General features: G+C 46.7%; 1 protein-coding gene across 2 annotated transcripts in view; it reads left to right on the forward strand.

The window, feature by feature from the left end:
- The first annotated feature begins 211 nt into the window (after positions 1 to 211).
- PTK6 (protein tyrosine kinase 6) overlaps positions 212 to 23,434 on the forward strand; it is a 29,487-nt gene continuing 6,264 nt past the window's right edge. The window contains exons 1-4 of one of the 2 annotated variants that reach the window (XM_073682915.1): positions 212 to 671; positions 13,581 to 13,702; positions 18,450 to 18,613; positions 22,982 to 23,147. In XM_073682915.1, the coding sequence (XP_073539016.1) occupies positions 445 to 671; positions 13,581 to 13,702; positions 18,450 to 18,613; positions 22,982 to 23,147 (679 nt within the window). In that variant the 5' untranslated portion in view covers positions 212 to 444. The remainder of the gene's footprint in view (positions 672 to 13,580; positions 13,703 to 18,449; positions 18,614 to 22,981; positions 23,148 to 23,434) is intronic. The other variant, XM_073682916.1, reaches the window with a different exon arrangement.

The following is a 23,434-nucleotide window of genomic DNA, read 5'->3' on the forward strand; positions in this document are numbered from 1 at the left end:
AATTACCAAACACAGAAGAGTCTGAATTCTACTTCTTATAACTTGATGCAAGAGGACAACTTGTAGATTTATATTACTGAATGCTAATCTTAAAGGTAATGTGAAAGATTCATATTAAGTGCTGATTCTTGGGGATTTCCTTCCTCTTATATAAGAGCAGGTGAATTTCCCTCACCTGTCTCCTCCCTTGTGACAAAGGTGTGCCAATGCTAATAGTAAAGCAATGAGGAAGTAAAAGGTAATAATTCCAATGCCTGGACGCAGCAATCACTGCACATTGTGACCGGAGGCATTTACATATTTCATCCGACCTTCTTTCTTCTGCGATTCTTAAGCCTGCACACCCACCTTATAAAACTTCCCTGATCGGAACGTCTTGGCTGGTAAACAGTTACTTCTGACTTGGGCTGAGTACATGTGAGGTTGTTGAGCCCACTGTATAACATGGGCGACCTCAACCAACTGACCAATAGATACGTAAGTCAATGGGACTTTAAAAGTGCTGGCCGTCAGGAGCTGAGCTTCAAAGCTGGAGATCGTTTCCAAGCTCTGGACAGAAGTGGAGACTGGTGGATGGTGGAGAAGCTGAGAGCAGATGGCACCAAGACTGGCGAGAAGGGCTTCGTACCATATAATTACATGGCAGAAGAAGGAACGGTGGAAGAACAGCCGTAAGTAGTTCAATATTGCCATACAAGTGGCATCTTAGAGCAATTACGCTCACACTTAGCTTGATACAAGGGGAAATTATCAAGGTTTGGGGTTTTTTGTCACACACTGTTCTTGAGCTAAAATATGCAACTTTTTGCTATGTTACACTGCTCTGGCCATGTTAGCATGTTATCTATGCAAAATAAGGTCTAATATAGACTCATTATTTGCAAATTTTTTAAAAGACACAAAAATTGCGCAATTCTCACTTTAGTAGGGGGTAGAGTAAAAAGCGGAAAAACAGCTCTGGACGGAGGTGACCTATCTGAAGATGTGCCAAATGTATCAAACATTGTGCAACACTCTGATAAGTTTGGCATAAATAATAGCAATGTAACCAACAACAAAGCTGGCTTCCAAATTTCCCTTCATTTTTTTTAACTTTCCCCTTTCCACATTTTTATTGCTACGCTACAGATGAGCTGAGATTATTGAATTTACATGTTGGATAGGAAAAAATAGATGCAAGACAAATTCAGCTCTGCTATATCTGTACAAAACTTCCAAGATTTCACATTGATAATGCATCTGTTTACATGTGGCCAATGAACCCGTAGTACATTGTAGGGGAGTGTAAATAACCTGACCAGTTCCATTAGATTAAAGGTCGTCTTAACTGTGAGCCTAAGGCCTCATTCAGATGTCAGTTTTTCACGTACGAGTGTTATCCGTTTTTTTTCACAGCTAGCCCTCGTACCTGTGATAGTCTATGGGGCTGTTCACATATCAAATTTTTATCGTCGGATCCAGTGGTCCATGCAAAATCGTAGACATGTCCAATATTGATCCAAGGGTCAGATCAAAACAGTAATGCAGGTCTATGGGTCCTTCAAAAAATCTGACAGCATTCGATCCCACACTCTGATCAAAGTCTGATCAAAAAAATGGGTCTGTTTTTCTCGTACGTGGAAAATACTGACGTCTGAATGAACCCTAAATGAGTGGAGACCTCAGAGATTGGTTACACAAATGGAGATACGTTTTGCTTGGGTAAATAAATAGTCATCTTCTGAACTTTGGACTCCAATCTTTCAGCTGTTTTTCCCAATGGACTACCCAAACTCATTATCTATATCTGTCGATATCCAAGACGTTTTTTTAGCCTTGAGATTGGAGGTCAAAATTAGACTTCTAGGGTGTGTGTTTTTATTTTAGGTGTTCAGAAACTATGAGTTTTCTGGTGGAAACCTCTTCAGAAAATGCTCCTTTGGGGTACATGCACACGGTGTCTTTAAGGCGCCAGCGGAAACACTGAGTTTTCCAAGGCAAAAACACTGGTTGTTTTGATGAAGCATCTTTGCTCCATACTTTAAAATATATGGACCCCGATTCATCAAGACCAGCATTCACCAGAGGTTTGGAGTCAATGACTCAGGAGCATCTTAAAAATGGCGTAAGGTTTGTAGTGGAGGAGTTTTTAGCTTTTTGAAGCATTTTTGGGATTTTCTTGAAGCCTTTTGACTGAACAATGCCTAGTTGAGAGAGGAACCAATTCAAAGGAATGACATGCACTTTTTTTCCACCAGTTTTTCAAAATAGGAAAAAAATATAATCAAAACATTGAACATATGAAAAACAACAATGTCTCACAAAAGAAATGAACAGGAAGAGTGTTTTAAGTGTTTTTTAAGCTTTTTTTTGCTTAAACTCTTCAAACAACTCATGGGCACATACCTTATAAAGCTCCTCCATACACAACATCTAATGGGACATACCTGGGTGAAGATCTTCCTAGTTGTCCCACAGTGTTCTAAAAGTAAGGAAAACACCTTCAAGTAATGATTGAAGATCAGCTCTATCATTGGGAGAGGTCATCATTTGGGGCTATAGGTTTTATGACTTTGGTGAACACATGAGCAATTACTCCCAAATAGGGAGTATAGAAATAATAAACGAGGGTCCTCCAAATATGACAACTGTCTCCAAGCCAGAGCGGAGAGGAGGTTGTGTGACTGACATGCTGGAAGATGAGATCGGGCAACTGACAGACTCATCTGGTGGCCAAAGGGTTGGGGAGTTTAAATCCACCTGCTCAATCCTGGTCTTCCCTGACATCTGTCATTGAGGGACAGTCAAGAGCCCACCATATACATTAGATGAAAGTCAAGATCTGCCCAAATTGGTGGGTCCAGCTGAGATATAAATAATGTGTATGATCGTTCATGCATGTGCAATGTTTTAGAGACCCTACGGCATCACTACTGGAGCAAGAACAGCTGATTAGTTGGTCAAGGAATGGAAAACCCCATTATCCACCAGTTTTGAGAGGATCCGCTGCCTTCTTACACTTCACTCTTCATACCATCCAAACACAATTATCTTTCCCATAAGCTGGATTTTTCCAGACTATCAGTCTGGTCACACTTTTCTGATAGGATTTAAAGGCCTTTCTACCCAAAACACGTAAGCATTATGTTTTTTTAATATGTGCACATTCTCCACATTTTTTTATTCTGTATGATTAAAGGCTAAGTGTTAACTACTTTCCTTTGGTGCTGGACTTTTTGGACCATTGAGAACAATTTTCTGAAGACCATCAAGAGGAACATGGTTGTCTCCCTTTGGCCCTCTAACTTCCAGGGGATTTTTGAGTATTGTATAAGACGTAATGGATGGGGCTGTGGGGAGGTGGGGGTGAAAGATTCCAATTACACCATACCTTACTAGATTGAGGAGTTGCCTTCAGATAATATTTTCCCCATCAACAAGGATGTAGCATGAAATTAAACCCAAGTCTGCCTTATGGGTCTTTCCCTGCAATCTGAAGCCATATGTTGATGCTATGAGGAACTCGACAACTCAGACACAGCTCTAGTCAAATTCATTTGTTTAGTGATCCTCCTGCGATTGTGATTGCAAATAGGAGAATATGTATTCAGGTTGTATATTATAGTTTTCCCCCGTTATCAACCGGATTTCACTATTTAAATCTATATATAATACTAATTAGTAAATTTGCTGACCACCCCAGGAACATTGTTTTTACTTTAATATGTGCATTTGTGGATAAAAAATAATATTTTCAATTCACTTCATTAAAAAATTTGCATCGTTTGACTTTTACAGACTCTTTGCTTCTTTGCACATTCAACTTTGATGTCGTCTGTCGTCATGAATCAGCTGAGAGGAGCTCAGAAAAAGACATAAAAGAGTTAGAAACTTTACAATTAAATTCTCAGAATGAGCTCACTGATAGATTCTCAGTTAACTCATTCTACAGCCAGCAATAGACAATCCAAAACAGAGGCTACAAAGGTCAAACAATACAAAATTTTTGACAAAGATGATTTTTGGCCAAAAAATATATGCATTTAATTTTAAAAAGAAAAATTATAAGAAGCTGTTCAGGAAGCTGACAGCAGTTGTGCAAATCTCCTTCAGCGCCACCGCAGGAGGAATTGAGCATTACGTGACATCAATATAATGCATGGACAGACTGGGCCCTCCAGAGACACAGAGATGCTCTTTGTGGCTCTTCTCTGCTCCACCCAATTGACAAAGGTTATGAATGACGGACACCCTCTATTAATCCAGAATTCCCTCACCAGGTATTAGAAAATGGATTTTCTAAACCAGACGAGCCCTTTTAATTATCACCAACCTTGACTAACATCTTGTCTTTTACTAAAATTCTGCTGCAAGTATTTATAATAGATACTAAAAATGGCACAGCTGGGCAAAATGGTATAATGGGTCCCAAAGTTACCCAAAAGTTTTATAGGTTTCGTGACTATTCAACATATTGGGCTTCCTTTTATAATTAGGAAACTCAACAGAGGCATAACTTGAAGAACTGTGTACCATATATAATACTGGTGTCATCTTATAAGACCGAGGGTCATTCTGACCCCATCACATGCCACAGCCTAGGTGGTACTGTTACCCCATGTATCTACACCCCTGGGACTCATACATTTGAACCAGGGGCGTACATAGGAATCATGGGGCCCCATAGCAGAAGTTCTAATTGGGCCCCCCCCCAAAAAAAAAAAATGTAAATAATTGTTGGGGGCACAGAAGAGCAGATCTCACAACTCTTTCATTGCCCCATAAAATGTGATGCCAACAAAAGTGTCCCCCCCCTTAACACAGTATGATACCCCCATGGTGCATTCCTCCTCATTAGCCTCTACATGCACAGTGAAATGACCCTACTGTCAGGGCTGTGGAGTGGGAGTCGGTATAAAATGGACCGACTCCTAAAATATATAATAAATTGGGTACAGTAGTTCCATGCAGTTTGTGGGGAATATTTTCATTAGAATTTGGGAAAGTTATGAAATGTCCTATAAATGTCTGTCCTATTCCTGATCTAAGGGTCTGGACTTTTAGCTGAGATGAATCTGTGCTACAGTAAATTTATCACTAAACATGAGCCATCTATGAGGGAGTCGGAGTCATAGAAATCGAGGAGTCGGAGGTTTGGCTTACAGACTCCACAGCCCTGTGTTTTTGTGCCACTTTTCCTCCGCAATGCTACTGGTAATACATGTATATGACGATACATACACACTCCACCTCATGATACACCTCAGCTGCTGCAGAACCTCATAATACATCTCAGCTGCTGCAGACCCTCATCATACACCTCAGCTGTTGCAGAACCTCATCATACACCTCAGCTGCTGCAGACCCTCATCATACACCTCAGCTGCTGCAGACCCTCATAATACACCTCAGCTACTGCAGACCCTGATAAAACACCTAAGCTGCTGCAGAACCTCATCATACACCTCAGCTGCTGCAGAACCTCATAATACATCTCAGCTGCTGCAGAACATTATTATACACCTCAGCTGCTGCAGAACCTCATAATACTCCTCCGCTGTTGCAGAACCTCATAATACTCTCCCCATGGTCCTCCACACAGTATAATGAACTCCCCATGGTCCTCCACATAGTATAATGCGCTCCCCATCGTCCTGTACACAGTATAATGAACTCCCCATGGTTCTGTATGCAGTATAATGCAGCCCCCCATAGGGTAAAAGGCAGCCCCCACCATAGGGTAAAATGAAGCCCCAGTCCTCCAGTACTATCAATACTCACTGATTTACAAAAATAAATAACTACATACTCACCGCTCCTCGTTCCCCGCTGCTTCAGTCTCTGTCATCACCTCAGCAGCTGCCAGCTCCACTGTCTGACAGAGCGTGGAGCGTCATCACCCCACTGCGTCAGAAGCGGAGGAGTAATGAGGGAGATGGAGTGTCACATGACGTTCCCTCCTCCATCATTGCTATCAACCATGGCCGGCTCCAGGTTTTCGTGGGCCCCGGGCGAAAGAGTCTCAGTGGCCCCTTTAATACATACAGCATTCATGATGCACAGATACAGCGGAGAAATGTAGGTATACAACACAGGGCAAAGGCTGCCCCCTCACGCTTCACATATGCAAACATGCACGCACACAGCACGCAGACATGCACACACACAGTACACAGACATGCTTGCACACACACAGTACGCACACATGCACGCATGCACACAGAACGCAGACATGCTCGTACACGGTACACAGACATGCAGATGGTACACAGATATGCACACATACATATGCAGACAAGCACATACACAGATACGTACATATTTGAACACATTCTTAAAAACACATAAAACAGACATAAATATATATATACACAGGCATACACACAATACACATTAGAAATATATTTAATATGGGGACTGGGGAATCTGGTGGCAAGACTCACTTACCTGCCCCTTGTCCTGTGTCCGGTCCAGCTGTGTAGGGCCGCCGGCATGTCTGATGGCCATCACGGCTCTGGACCATCAGAGGGGCCCACTCGCTGTCGGGGCCCAGATCGCTCCCCCAGCATGTCCACAGAGATGACCTCCGGCAGAGTTTGATTGCCAGCACTTAATCGGGGCCCCCCTCCTGCACCCTCTGCTCCGCCGGCGCTGCTTAATTGCCGCCACTTCATCAGGTCCCCCCCTCCATCGGGGCCTCCCGTAAACAGGGCCCCCCCTCCATCGGGGCCTCCCTTAAACAGGGCCCCCCTACTGCAACCCCCGCTCCGCTGTTTGATTGCCGCCGCCCGTCGACACTGATTTCAGACATGGCCGCGCGCAGTGCACTGTGCGGCTGTGTCTGCTAGTAATGACGCAGCAGGGGCGACACAAGCACAATTAAAGGCGCAGTGTCGCGGCCGCCCCTGCCGTCATTACTACAAGACACAGCCGCACAGCGCATGGCAATGTCTGAACACAGTGGCGGTGGGCGGCGGCGGCAATCAAACAGCGGAGCGGGGGTTACAGAAGGGGGGCGACTACTATCGGGCCCCCCAGCTCACGGGCCCCATAGCAGTCGTGTGGCCTGCCGCCATTGGCGGTACGCCACTGATTTGAACTGAAGAATTTTGCAACTTCTGTTATAGACACTATTCTGTTATGGTTAAAGGGTTATTCCCATCACCAAGATCCTCTCCCAATATGTAGTAGGTGCAGTAATAATAATAATATTAGCAAATACGCCCAATTAGAAATGAATTATAGTTCTTCTGATTCACTATGTCACAGGGCATTGTATTACAGCTGTGATCCCATGCTGTAATGTCTGTATACTCTTTTGCGTCCTCCCCTGCCCAGGAGATGTGGTATGATCACACCATGTCCCTGTACGGTCAGACACAGCCATTACACAGTACACAGCAGGGGCACATTTATAAGATTATCTCAGCACAGGAACATTTTATTTAAACACATCCAATTGTGGAAATTATTATTATTCCAAGATCTATTGATTAAAATTAACTTTTGTTTGTGGGAAAAACTCTTTAACTAAATCTCGCCTTACAGCTCGGCGGCGCTCACATAGTGTTGGTGCATGCGTGTTCTTCTCCCCCACCCCTGACTCTAGCGAATGTTCTCTACACTGATACACCCATGAGCTGAGCGGCCACTACAGAAGAATTTCTGGTGAATTTCTGGCTGACTGAGCATATTCATTTTGAACTTTGCTCACGTATCTCAGTTTTACAGGTCACGTTGCAGCTAGAGGGAAAGTTCCGGCAGTTTTATAGCTCTGTAATTAATATTGGTCAAAGCCACTTCTGCCTCAGTTGACCACAAGGACATGGTTCCTCCATAGAGTCCCATCTCTTTCAGGTTCCTTGCTTGTCTCAGTCCATCTTGTTGCCATTCTTTCTCTTTCAGTTGCCCACTTGCTCTTCATTGTCGATTGTTGCCTTCTCTGATGAATGGGGTCTTCTCATAACGCATCCAAAATACTATAAAGTCTCATTTCGGTCATGTCTGAAGGTAACACAAGTGGTGGAAGGATTGTGCTTCAATGCAGTTTGGTAACAAAAACCCTGTCTAGGATCTAGTTATTTGTATTTCCAACCAGGACCACAACTGAGGTCTACGTCTGGGTGGATCCATCACAACAGTGAACTCCACAGTCGTGGTGGAGATGGTTGGTGAGGTCTCCAGATGATGGAGGAAATTTTCTCTTTTGCCCATAATATATTCATCTGCCCCCTATAGGCAGGGCTCAGACACATTATTAAGGGTATAATTTATACAGTGAGTTTTAGATCTGGTTTCCTTCTTTTCAGCCGATAATTGCTATCACGTGATGGGGCTGATTATTTCACTGTAATGGTAGACTACTGTGACAAAACTTAAGCATATTATTCGGATGATCTATGTATTGTATTAAGCAGGTGTATACAGCTGGGTTTAAGGATGTGAGATGCAACTTAAAATAGGGGAAAGAAACCAGGTGTGAACGAATAATAAGAATTCTTCCTGTTCTTAGACTGTAAAAACCTTTGTCAGATGACCTCGGGACCATTTTTTGCTTTGGCGTCGGGGAACTTCAAGTTTGACCTTTCTCTAAATATACATTGGTTGTGATTATGTTTGTACGTCAAATTATTGTACAATGATAAACTGACCCTAGATGGCGCTCTTGCACAGTGTATGTGACGCGCCCCCTGGGCCAGTGCTGTTTGGGGATTACCCGGAGCCGGATCAGATGGGGGTTGTAGTCTCCGAGTGGCGGCGACCCGGTCCGTGCCCAGGGTGTCAAACTCAGTGTGTGCAGTCTTTACAGATGTTATTAGTTGTTCTTAGTGTCGACTACGCCACCCGTTGATTTGCGGTCAAAAGGCCGCCGCTGCAGCAGGGTCCGCTGAGGCTGGTGGTATATGTGCAGCTGTGGTAGTATAACCCCCAACGGGAGGGGTATAGCCTCAGGGGGTCAGATGTAGAGGATGGTGGTTGTGAAGGTGCAGGATGATCAAGCAAGAAGACTCAGAGTCGGGCTGTGCAGTTCAGGGGTTTTTACTTACGGGTGTTCTTATGGTCACTCTGGCCTGAAGCGACCACCCGAGCCGTGCTGCGTCCACCAGGTCCTGGACTCGGCCAACCCCCAAGCAATTCTGGAGCGTGGTCCTGAGCTCCTTTCTGACTGTCCTTTCTACTGGCCGTTCCCACCAGGGATCCACTTATGTCCGGCTCCCTCGGGTCTCTTGTTGGTCGAGCCTCCTCTGGGCTCCCTGACCCTATGCTTGGTATGCCTTTCTAGTGGATTTGGTGAGGGTCGTGGCAGATCCTGCCCACGACCTCCGGTTCCTGGCTAAGGTGTGCTTTGGCCTCTGCCAGCTTGGGATCCGGTACCCTGGGTGCCAACCCTTCACCCTGCTGTTTGTATTCTGGGGTCTTGGGGTTCCTTCATCTTCTCTCTGGGTCCTTCTGACTCCTCTCTCTCTCTCAGACTTGGCCTTGGAGCTGGGCCCAGCCGGAACCACAACTCCCTGTCAGCCCTTCTGACTGAGCTTCTCTGCTCTGCTCCTCAGGCTAAACTCTGACAGACTGACCCTGATCTAAGATGGTGCCCACCTTATATACTCCCTCTATGTGTGAGCTCAGGTGACCAGCACCCAATGAGCTCCTAGCCTTACCCAGACTGCTCCCCCTATCTGCCCCTACACTACTGGGATGTTCCACCCCCCTCCCACTCCAGCCAGGGACAGACACTGTCGTACCTGCACATATACTGGTGGGAGTACCGTCGATCTGTCCCCCGGAAATGGGATGTATGTAGTGTATGCAGCTAACTGAGCTCAGTTCCACACTCCATCCTTACCCGGGAGTGGAATACCACACCTCTGGCTTGAGGTGCAATATCCCTGTAGCAGCCAAGTCCTCAGGGTGCTACATTCCCCCCTGGTAAATCACAGCACGTCCTCGGGCTGTAAAAGAATAAAAACATCCACAAACATACAATTTTTTTTTCATAAAACATAAACATATAAAACATTATCATCAGTAAACTTTTCACATAAATATTTTTGTTCTTCCGGCCACGGTGCAACTTGTGACCGGGTAAAGTGCGACAGTCTCTCCTGGAAAGAAAAACACAGCTTTCCTATAAAACCAGTAGGGGGCGCCTTAAAAAGCGCAACTATATACAAGGGGAAATATGGCCGCTCTCAGTCCTCGGCCAGGTATTAGGAAAGGAATGACCGCTCTCAGTCCTCGGTCAGTGGGAATAGGGACACACGGGTTTCAGTTCAATTTGCTGGTCCCAACGGGGACTATATTTTAACTAGCAGCAGTAACAGTTCTTATACCCTGACGGGTAACTATGTATAGTCTCTTTACCGTACTTTAATGACGGCGTACTCCTGCTCCTCCTTCAGACCCGTCCGGATCCTCTTGCTACTCTTCACACCGTAGCTCCTCCTCCGTCAGCCGGTGTACATGGAGGGCGTAGGGTCCTTTGGCACACTTGTGCCGGGTGAACGTGACCTCGTCCCCTACATATAGGTCACGACCTCTGTGTCCCTCCGGCAGATGGGACTCCACGTCTCTTCTGGTCACAAAGACGTCGCCGGGGGTGTGGTGATCCCTGATGAAACCCCAACCGTGCTGCAGTTGGAATTTAATCACAGTCCCGGTGGCACGGGGACCATGAGCTGCACGGGGGTCTCTCCTGGTCCTGCTCTTCTGCCCTGCGCTCTGTTCCTGCAGCCGCTGCTCACGGACCCACCTCTCTCTCCGTTCTTGCTCGAAGACTGCCAACTGCTGGCGGCAGCACTCCGCACGCTCAGCTGCGGCTGCCCGAGTTTCCTGAGTGAACCCCATGAGGTCTCCTCCGGTGGGGTCCCACTCGAACTGCGCTTCTTCCAGCGGGAGCGGGGTCCTCTTAACGGGCTTCGGAGCCGGAATCAGGGGCTCGCACAGGGGCCTTGCTTTTTGGAGTTCCAGTTGGTAATACTCCGGTGGCCATATAAAGGGCTGCCCATCCGGGCACGTATGCTGGGCAAATAGGTCTTCACCCAGGTGTGGCGCTGTGGATGTTGAGGGCGCGGTGGTGGAAGCGGCGCCCGGGTTCGCCAGGCCTTGCGACCAGGCCTGGGGTACCCTGAACGTAAAGGGCACCGTGAAGACGGCGGCGCCCGGGGTTACTTGGCCCAGCGACCAGGCCGGTGGTGTTTCCTGCTTTGCCGCGCTCAGGGTTGAGGCACGTGACGTCACAGGGGTCGCGGCCGCGGCTTCTGCTTGAGGCCTTGTCTGGAGCGGTGACGATGCAGCGACGGGCACGGCAGGGGGAATTTCGGGCTCTGCGATGGGGAGCTGGGGCAGGCACGCGGTTTCTCGGCTCGGGGTAGTGACGTCCCCTTTACCTGCCTCCATCTGTCCAGCTCCCTTCTCGGCGCCGTCTCCGGCCTTCACTCCTCCTGCACCATCCTCAGAGGCGGTCTGTCTCCTCGTCTCGGGTGGCGTGCTTCGCTGGCGGGTTCTTGTCTGCAGGGCCATCTCTCGGCTCCACTCCGTCAGCGTCTCTCGCTGCACCTGGGCCATCCTCCATGCGAGGCGCTCCAGCGCGGTCTGCGCACACTCCCGGTCTCGGGGGAGCTGTGCCAGGATCTCCACTAAGCCTAGTGGGGTTGTTGCTTGCAGCAGGCTCCTGACCACAGGGTCGGTGCTGCCTGACTCTCCTTCCATCTCCGGGTACGACTTCTCCGGAGTCCTCTCCAGACTTCTTGTCTCCGGGTGCGCTCTCTCCAGACTCCTCCAGGCTGCACCCATCTTCGCTCTCTTGTTCTGTCTCCGCCCACATTGGGGGTGGTCCTGGGGCAACTTTGTGATTGTCAGTTCCAGGGGTAGTTCTCTCACGCTGATGGACATCTCTAGCATCACAGTCTCTGCTGGTGGGGGCAGTTTCCGCTTTTGGCGCCATTCCTTGACCTGGCCCACGATGGGAGGTGACCTCTTGCCACCCTCTGGCACGCCCATAATGGCGTCCGCTCTTCCAAGGCGGGAAATCTTCTGGAAATGGCGGGAATCGTCTCACAGTGGCGGGAAACTCCGTGGATGGCGGGAAAAAGCTGCAGATGGCGGGCAACCGGCGGGAAACGATCCGTGATGGCGTCCCATGGCGGGGACCCTCTGGAACCGGCGGGAGACTTCTTCTTGAGGTAAATTTGAACTTTTCTTCAGGCACGCAGTACCCGGTGGTTGCGGGCACGAAATCCTGCCGACTACGCCAAAGTTGACGCGCCCCCTGGGCCAGTGCTGTTTGGGGATTACCCGGAGCCGGATCAGATGGGGGTTGTAGTCTCCGAGTGGCGGCGACCCGGTCCGTGCCCAGGGTGTCAAACTCAGTGTGTGCAGTCTTTACAGATGTTATTAGTTGTTCTTAGTGTCGACTACGCCACCCGTTGATTTGCGGTCAAAAGGCCGCCGCTGCAGCAGGGTCCGCTGAGGCTGGTGGTATATGTGCAGCTGTGGTAGTATAACCCCCAACGGGAGGGGTATAGCCTCAGGGGGTCAGATGTAGAGGATGGTGGTTGTGAAGGTGCAGGATGATCAAGCAAGAAGACTCAGAGTCGGGCTGTGCAGTTCAGGGGTTTTTACTTACGGGTGTTCTTATGGTCACTCTGGCCTGAAGCGACCACCCGAGCCGTGCTGCGTCCACCAGGTCCTGGACTCGGCCAACCCCCAAGCAATTCTGGAGCGTGGTCCTGAGCTCCTTTCTGACTGTCCTTTCTACTGGCCGTTCCCACCAGGGATCCACTTATGTCCGGCTCCCTCGGGTCTCTTGTTGGTCGAGCCTCCTCTGGGCTCCCTGACCCTATGCTTGGTATGCCTTTCTAGTGGATTTGGTGAGGGTCGTGGCAGATCCTGCCCACGACCTCCGGTTCCTGGCTAAGGTGTGCTTTGGCCTCTGCCAGCTTGGGATCCGGTACCCTGGGTGCCAACCCTTCACCCTGCTGTTTGTATTCTGGGGTCTTGGGGTTCCTTCTTCTTCTCTCTGGGTCCTTCTGACTCCTCTCTCTCTCTCAGACTTGGCCTTGGAGCTGGGCCCAGCCGGAACCACAACTCCCTGTCAGCCCTTCTGACTGAGCTTCTCTGCTCTGCTCCTCAGGCTAAACTCTGACAGACTGACCCTGATCTAAGATGGTGCCCACCTTATATACTCCCTCTATGTGTGAGCTCAGGTGACCAGCACCCAATGAGCTCCTAGCCTTACCCAGACTGCTCCCCCTATCTGCCCCTACACTACTGGGATGTTCCACCCCCCTCCCACTCCAGCCAGGGACAGACACTGTCGTACCTGCACATATACTGGTGGGAGTACCGTCGATCTGTCCCCCGGAAATGGGATGTATGTAGTGTATGCAGCTAACTGAGCTCAGTTCCACACTCCATCCTTACCCGGGAGTGGAATACCACACCTCTGGCTTGAGGTGCAATACCCCTGTAGCAGCCGAGTCCTCAGGGTGCTACATATGGATCCTATGCAGTGTGATGTCATCATATATTGCAGCTTGACGTCACCAGGGCAATATTATGGTCCCAGAATCAACTTCTAACTCTACTAATGGTCCCTACAGATGGTTTTTCGGAGACCTGTCAAGGACAGAGGCTGTTTCTCTCCTTAAGAAAGGAGGAAATACAATCGGATCCTTCCTGGTTCGTGTTAGTGACAAGCAAGGCTTCTCATACGCTGTATCAGGTAAATGAACTTTTGAAATGTTAGAGGCTTCTTACATTATAGCTTTGATAGTGGCTGTCAATCACCTTTAATACAATCTTTAATGGCAAATATATTTAGATACATCATACATTACTCATCCTGTACTGATCCTGAGTTACATCCTGTACTATACTCCAGAGCTGCACTCACTATTCTGCTGATTGAGTCACTGTGTACATACATTACATTACTTATCCTGTACTGATCCTGAGTTACATCCTGTATTATACTCCAGAGCTGCACTCTCAATTCTGCTGGTGGAGTCACTGTGTACATACATTACATTACATATCCTGTACTGATCCTGAGTTATATCCTGTATTACACTCCAGAGCTGCACTCACTATTCTGCTGGTGGAGTCACTGTGTACATACATTACATTACTTTTCCTGTACTGATCCTGAATTACATCCTGTATTATACTCCAGAGCTGCACTCACTATTCTGCTGGTGATATCACTGTGTACATACATTACATTACTTATCCTGTACTGATCCTGAGTTACATCCTGTATTATACTCCAGAGGTACACTCACTATTCTGGTGATGGAGTCACTGTGTACACACATTACTTTACTTATCCTGTACTGATCCTGAGTTACATCCTGTATTATACTTCAGAGCTGCACTCACTATTCTGCTGGTGGAGTCACTGTGTACATACATTACATTACTTATCCTGTACTGATCCTGAGTTACATCCTGTATTATACTCCAGAGGTACACTCACTATTCTGGTGATGGAGTCACTGTGTACATACATTATATTACTTATCCTGTACTGATCCTGAGTTACATCCTGTATTATACTTCAGAGCTGCACTCACTATTCTGCTGGTGGAGTCACTGTGTACACACATTACTTTACTTATCCTGTACTGATCCTGAGTTACATCCTGTATTATACTTCAGAGCTGCACTCACTATTCTGCTGGTGGAGTCACTGTGTACATACATTACATTACTTATCCTGTACTGATCCTGAGTTACATCCTGTATTATACTCCAGAGGTACACTCACTATTCTGCTGGTGGAGTCACTGTGTACATACATTATATTACTTATCCTGTACTGATCCTGAGTTTCATGCTGTATTACACTCCAGAGCTGCACTCACTATTCTGCTGGTGCAGTCACTGTGTACATACATTACATTACTTATCCTGTACCGATCCTGAGTTACATCCTGTATTATATTCCAGAGCTGCACTCACTATTCTGCTTGTGAAGGCACTGTGTACATACATTACATTACTTATCCTGTAAAGATCCTGAGTTACATCCTGTATTATACTCCAGAGCTGCACTCACTATTCTGCTGGTGATATCACTGTGTACATACATTACATTACTTATCCTGTACTGATCCTGAGTTACATCCTGTATTATACTCCAGAGCTTCACTCACTATTCTACTGGTGGAGTCACTGTGTACATACATTACATTACTGATCCTGTACAGATCCTGAGTTACATCCTGTATTATACTCCAGAGCTGCACTCACTATTCTGCTGGTGGAGTCACTGTGTACATACATTACATTACTTATCCTGTACTGATCCTGAGTTCCATCCTGTATTATACTTCAGAGCTGCAATCACTATTCTGCTGGTGGAGTCACTGTGTACATACATTACATTACTTATCCTGTACTGATCCTGAGTTACATCCTGTATTATACTCCAGAGCTGCACTCACTATTCTGCTGGTGGAGTCACTGTGTACATACATTACATTACTTATCCTGTAAAGATCCTGAGTTACATCCTGTATTATACTCCAGAGCTGCACTCGCTATTCTGCTGGTGGGGTCACTATGTACATACATTACATTACTTACCCTGTACTGATCCTGAGTTACATCCTGTATTATACTCCAGAGCTGCACTCACTATTGTGCTGGTGGAGTCACTGTGTACATACATTACATTACTTATCCTGTACTGATCCTGAGTTACATCCTGTATTATACTCCAGAGCTGCACTCACTATTCTGTTGGTGGAGTCACTGTGTACATACATTACATTACTTATCCTGTACTGATCCTGAGTTACATCCTGTATTATACTCCAGAGCTGCACTCACTATTCTGCTGGTGGAGTCACGGTGTACATACATTACATTACTGATCCTGTACTGATCCTGAGTTACATCCTGTATTATACTCCAGAGCTGCACTCACTATTCTGCTGGTGATATCACTGTGTACATACATTACATTACTTATCATGTACTGATCCTGAGTTACATCCTGTATTATACTCCAGAGCTGCACTCACTATTCTGCTGGTGGAGTCACTGTGTACATACATTACATTACTTATCCTGTACTGATCCTGAGTTATATCTTGTATTATACTCCAGAGCTGCATTCACTATTCTGCTGATGTCAGAGCTGAAATCTTCCAGCATTTTCTACTTATTGCACTTATGGCTTACATTTTGGGAAGTATCACCTTTACACCAGATACTGTGCACTCATCTGATACAGGAGGATATAATTGCCCTCTGTATTATAGGACCCAGACTAGAATTGTTACGATCTTATATGGTGAAAACCTTGCTGATTTTATTGAAAATCATCAGAATTGTGAATGCAGCTCTGGAGTAGCATAGAAGCTGTAATGTAGGATCCACCCAAATGATGTATTGTACACTGAGTCAGCTTTGAGTTACATCCTGTATTATACTCCAGAGGTACACTCACTATTCTGGTGATGGAGTCACTGTGTACATACATTATATTACTTATCCTGTACTGATCCTGAGTTACATCCTGTATTATACTTCAGAGCTGCACTCACTATTCTGCTGGTGGAGTCACTGTGTACACACATTACTTTTCTTATCCTGTACTGATCCTGAGTTACATCCTGTATTATACTTCAGAGCTGCACTCACTATTCTGCTGGTGGAGTCACTGTGTACATACATTACATTACTTATCCTGTACTGATCCTGAGTTACATCCTGTATTATACTCCAGAGGTACACTCACTATTCTGGTGATGGAGTCACTGTGTACATACATTATATTACTTATCCTGTACTGATCCTGAGTTTCATGCTGTATTACACTCCAGAGCTGCACTCACTATTCTGCTGGTGCAGTCACTGTGTACATACATTACATTACTTATCCTGTACCGATCCTGAGTTACATCCTGTATTATATTCCAGAGCTGCACTCACTATTCTGCTTGTGAAGGCACTGTGTACATACATTACATTACTTATCCTGTAAAGATCCTGAGTTACATCCTGTATTATACTCCAGAGCTGCACTCACTATTCTGCTGGTGATATCACTGTGTACATACATTACATTACTTATCCTGTACTGATCCTGAGTTACATCCTGTATTATACTCCAGAGCTTCACTCACTATTCTACTGGTGGAGTCACTGTGTACATACATTACATTACTGATCCTGTACAGATCCTGAGTTACATCCTGTATTATACTCCAGAGCTGCACTCACTATTCTGCTGGTGGAGTCACTGTGTACATACATTACATTACTTATCCTGTACTGATCCTGAGTTCCATCCTGTATTATACTTCAGAGCTGCAATCACTATTCTGCTGGTGGAGTCACTGTGTACATACATTACATTACTTATCCTGTACTGATCCTGAGTTACATCCTGTATTATACTCCAGAGCTGCACTCACTATTCTGCTGGTGGAGTCACTGTGTACATACATTACATTACTTATCCTGTAAAGATCCTGAGTTACATCCTGTATTATACTCCAGAGCTGCACTCGCTATTCTGCTGGTGGGGTCACTATGTACATACATTACATTACTTACCCTGTACTGATCCTGAGTTACATCCTGTATTATACTCCAGAGCTGCACTCACTATTGTGCTGGTGGAGTCACTGTGTACATACATTACATTACTTATCCTGTACTGATCCTGAGTTACATCCTGTATTATACTCCAGAGCTGTGCTCAGTATTCTGTTGGTGGAGTCACTGTGTACATACATTACATTACTTATCCTGTACTGATCCTGAGTTACATCCTGTATTATACTCCAGAGCTGCACTCACTATTCTGCTGGTGGAGTCACGGTGTACATACATTACATTACTGATCCTGTACTGATCCTGAGTTACATCCTGTATTATACTCCAGAGCTGCACTCACTATTCTGCTGGTGATATCACTGTGTACATACATTACATTACTTATCATGTACTGATCCTGAGTTACATCCTGTATTATACTCCAGAGCTGCACTCACTATTCTGCTGGTGGAGTCACTGTGTACATACATTACATTACTTATCCTGTACTGATCCTGAGTTATATCTTGTATTATACTCCAGAGCTGCATTCACTATTCTGCTGATGTCAGAGCTGAAATCTTCCAGCATTTTCTACTTATTGCACTTATGGCTTACATTTTGGGAAGTATCACCTTTACACCAGATACTGTGCACTCATCTGATACAGGAGGATATAATTGCCCTCTGTATTATAGGACCCAGACTAGAATTGTTACGATCTTATATGGTGAAAACCTTGCTGATTTTATTGAAAATCATCAGAATTGTGAATGCAGCTCTGGAGTAGCATAGAAGCTGTAATGTAGGATCCACCCAAATGATGTATTGTACACTGAGTCAGCTTTGTGGACCAAATTCTTTCTGCAACCCCCCGCAATGCGATGTACATAAAGTAACTGGGAATCTTTACGTTCCAGTGCGGGATCAGACCACTGTAAGACACTTCAAGATCCTTCAGGACGAGCAGGGGGAATATCACGTGAACGCCTCCAGCTTCTTCCCAGATCTGAATAAACTAATTGAACACTACAAAGTGAAGTCATTAGCGAAGGGTCTGCTGCTGACATCCCCTTGTCTGAAGGTGAGTGGCCAGGAGGTGGCGCAATATTTTGGAAGGGAACCTTTGAGCCTCAATATCCGGATTTGCTTCTTTTCAGTAATGGAGTTATAGTCGTCACAATGCCACGAGACAAAGCAAGTAGCCTGCGACATCTCTCTGTGCATTCGTACGCAGCGGCCGCTCCTTTACGAGTCCGAGGCGTATGGAAAATATGTGACCTACTCGACATTAAGAAAAATATATAATAGCAAAATGCCCGATGTTTGCAGCCACCATTGGTGCTCACCTACTGAGCTGCAGGAATAACAATGGGGGCCGGCTCCGGGCTGGTGCAAGGGCCATAAGCCGATGTATTCTGAGAACCCAATACTGAAACAGTTCAACAACGGAAGAATGAGACCACCACGAGTTACCTGTAACCCAAGAGAGTGGACTAACTGCCCACCGTATTAGAGGCGTCGGGCTATTCACCATTAGAGATTCCCTAAAAAGGAATGTAGACCACCAGGGACTTCACCATTTACCCCGTCATTGCTCTGGACAAACAGGGACTTCACCATTTACCCCGTCATTGCTCTAGACCACCAGGGACTTCACCATTTACCCCGTCATTGCTCTGGACCACCAGGGACTTCACCATTTACCCCGTCATTGCTCTAGACCAACAGGGACTTCACCATTTACCCCGTCATTGCTCTAGACCAACAGGGACTTCACCATTTACCCCGTCATTGCTCTAGACCAACAGGGACTTCACCATTTACCCAGTCATTGCTCTAGACCACCAGGGACTTCACCATTTACCCCGTCATTGCTCTAGACTACCAGGAATTTCACCATTTACCCCGTCATTGCTCTGGACCAACAGGGACTTCACCATTTACCCAGTCATTGGTCTAGACCACCAGGGACTTCACCATTTACCCCGTCATTGCTCTGGACCAACAGGGACTTCACCATTTACCCCGTCATTGCTCTAGACCACCAGGGACTTCACCATTTACCCCGTCATTGCTCTAGACCACCAGGGACTTCACCATTTACCCCGTCATTGCTCTAGACTACCAGGAATTTCACCATTTACCCCGTCATTGCTCTGGACCAACAGGGACTTCACCATTTACCCAGTCATTGGTCTAGACCACCAGGGACTTCACCATTTACCCCGTCATTGCTCTGGACCAACAGGGACTTCACCATTTACCCCGTCATTGCTCTAGACCACCAGGGACTTCACCATTTACCCCGTCATTGCTCTAGACCACCAGGGACTTCACCATTTACCCCGTCATTGCTCTGGACCAACAGGGACTTCACCATTTACCCAGTCATTGGTCTAGACCACCAGGGACTTCACCATTTACCCCGTCATTGCTCTGGACCAACAGGGACTTCACCATTTACCCCGTCATTGCTCTAGACCACCAGGGACTTCACCATTTACCCCGTCATTGCTCTAGACCACCAGGGACTTCACCATTTACCCCGTCATTGCTCTGGACCACCAGGGACTTCACCATTTACCCCACCATTGCTCTGGACCACCAGGGATTTCACCATTTACCCAGTCATTGCTCTAGACCACCAGGAATTTCACCATTTACCCCGTCATTGCTCTGGACCAACAGGGACTTCACCATTTACCCAGTCATTGCTCTAGACCACCAGGGACTTCACCATTTACCCCGTCATTGCTCTGGACCACCAGGGACTTCACCATTTACTCCACCATTGCTCTGGACCACCAGGGATTTCACCATTTACCCAGTCATTGCTCTAGACCACCAGGAATTTCACCATTTACCCCGTCATTGCTCTGGACCAACAGGGACTTCACCATTTACCCAGTCATTGCTCTAGACCACCAGGGACTTCACCATTTACCCCGTCATTGCTCTAGACCACCAGGGACTTCACCATTTACCCCGTCATTGCTCTAGACCACCAGGGACTTCACCATTTACCCCGTCATTGCTCTGGACCACCAGGGACTTCACCATTTACCCCGTCATTGCTCTAGACCACCAGGGACTTCACCATTTACCCCGTCATTGCTCTAGACCACCAGGGACTTCACCATTTACCCCGTCATTGCTCTGGACCACCAGGGACTTCACCATTTACCCCGTCATTGCTCTAGACCACCAGGGACTTCACCATTTACCCCGTCATTGCTCTGGACCACCAGGGACTTCACCATTTACCCCGTCATTGCTCTAGACCAACAGGGACTTCACCATTTACCCCGTCATTGCTCTAGACCAACAGGGACTTCACCATTTACCCCGTCATTGCTCTAGACCAACAGGGACTTCACCATTTACCCAGTCATTGCTCTAGACCACCAGGGACTTCACCATTTACCCCGTCATTGCTCTAGACTACCAGGAATTTCACCATTTACCCCGTCATTGCTCTGGACCAACAGGGACTTCACCATTTACCCAGTCATTGGTCTAGACCACCAGGGACTTCACCATTTACCCCGTCATTGCTCTGGACCAACAGGGACTTCACCATTTACCCCGTCATTGCTCTAGACCACCAGGGACTTCACCATTTACCCCGTCATTGCTCTAGACCACCAGGGACTTCACCATTTACCCCGTCATTGCTCTGGACCAACAGGGACTTCACCATTTACCCAGTCATTGGTCTAGACCACCAGGGACTTCACCATTTACCCCGTCATTGCTCTGGACCAACAGGGACTTCACCATTTACCCCGTCATTGCTCTAGACCACCAGGGACTTCACCATTTACCCCGTCATTGCTCTAGACCACCAGGGACTTCACCATTTACCCCGTCATTGCTCTGGACCACCAGGGACTTCACCATTTACCCCACCATTGCTCTGGACCACCAGGGATTTCACCATTTACCCAGTCATTGCTCTAGACCACCAGGAATTTCACCATTTACCCCGTCATTGCTCTGGACCAACAGGGACTTCACCATTTACCCAGTCATTGCTCTAGACCACCAGGGACTTCACCATTTACCCCGTCATTGCTCTGGACCACCAGGGACTTCACCATTTACTCCACCATTGCTCTGGACCACCAGGGATTTCACCATTTACCCAGTCATTGCTCTAGACCACCAGGAATTTCACCATTTACCCCGTCATTGCTCTGGACCAACAGGGACTTCACCATTTACCCAGTCATTGCTCTAGACCACCAGGGACTTCACCATTTACCCCGTCATTGCTCTAGACCACCAGGGACTTCACCATTTACCCCGTCATTGCTCTAGACCACCAGGGACTTCACCATTTACCCCGTCATTGCTCTGGACCACCAGGGACTTCACCATTTACCCCGTCATTGCTCTAGACCACCAGGGACTTCACCATTTACCCCGTCATTGCTCTAGACCACCAGGGACTTCACCATTTACCCCGTCATTGCTCTGGACCACCAGGGACTTCACCATTTACCCAGTCATTGCTCTAGACCACCAGGAACTTTACCATTTACCCCGCCATTGCTCTGGACCAACAGGGACTTTACCTTTAACCCTCCATTGCTCTAGACTACCAGAGACTTTATCATTTAACCCTTCAGTGCTCTAGACCACCAGGGACATCACCATTTAACGCTTCATTGCTCTAGACCACCAGGGATGTTACCACTTACTCTTTCATTATTCTAGACCACCAGGGTCTTTACTATTTACCCCTTCATTGTTCTTCTGGACCACCAGGAACATTACCATTTACCCCTTCATTTCTGTGGACCATCAGGGACTTTACCATTTAACGCTTTATTGCTCTATACCAGTGTTCCCCAACTCCAGTCCTCAAGGCCCACCAACAGATCATGTTTTCAGGATTTCCTTACTATTACACAGGTGATGGAATTATCTCCTATGCAATACTAAGGAAATCCTGAAAACAAGACCTGTTGGTGGGCCTTGACGACTGGAGTTGGGGAACCCTGCTCTAGAGCAGCAGAGATATTACCGCTTACTCTTTCATTGCTCTGGACCACCAGGGACATTACCATTTACCCCTTCATTGCCCTAAACTATCAGAGACTTTGCTATTTAACCCTTCATTGCTCTAGACCACCAGGGACTTTACCATTTACCTATTTGTTGGTCTCTAGCCATATGGGTCTCTGCTATTTACTCCTTCATTGTTCTAGATCACAAGAGACTTTATATTTTACCGTTGATTGCTCTCGAACATAAAGGACTTATTACTCTCTATACTTTTTATATTGCTCCAAACCACCAGGGACTTTACCTTTTACTCCATTGCTGTTTGGACATTGTTTTGCAGCATTACTTGGACACACTTTTTGGACCTTTTATGGTAGTAAAAAACAAGAGGCAGCCAACTACAACTAATTTGGCACTTTTTTTTCCACTTTCTGTGTAGGATGAGCCCACAAATACTGAGTTGAGCCTACTTCCAGCTGACGAGTGGGAGAGACCCCGGGAAGAATTCCAACTGGCACGGAAGCTGGGATCGGGGAACTTTTCTCAGGTCTTTGAGGGATGCTGGCTTGGAAGAGTCCAAGTGGCAATTAAGACAATTAATCAAGGTGAGAGATAGTCTTGGAAGATTTAAAGGGGACGTTTACTTTCAGGTGACTACTTGCTGAAATTTTCTTTCTACATATAACTCAAGCTATAGTTTGTTTGGAGTCAGTGTTTAATCTAGTTGCCTCCTACAGGTACAGGTCATTACTGTTCATCTCCCCTCTGCTGATCCAATTAATTTCAACAACTGACCACTAGGTGGCAGCATATACACAAATAACGTCTTAAGCTTGGCGTGTTGTCATGACCTTAGTATGTGGAGCACTGAGTGAATATTCAGGTTAAACCG

This window comes from Phyllobates terribilis, unplaced genomic scaffold (assembly GCF_046119375.1).
Source record: "Phyllobates terribilis strain yellow unplaced genomic scaffold, ASM4611937v1 Scaffold_5__5_contigs__length_657084704, whole genome shotgun sequence".
Taxonomy (NCBI): Eukaryota; Metazoa; Chordata; class Amphibia; order Anura; family Dendrobatidae; genus Phyllobates; species Phyllobates terribilis.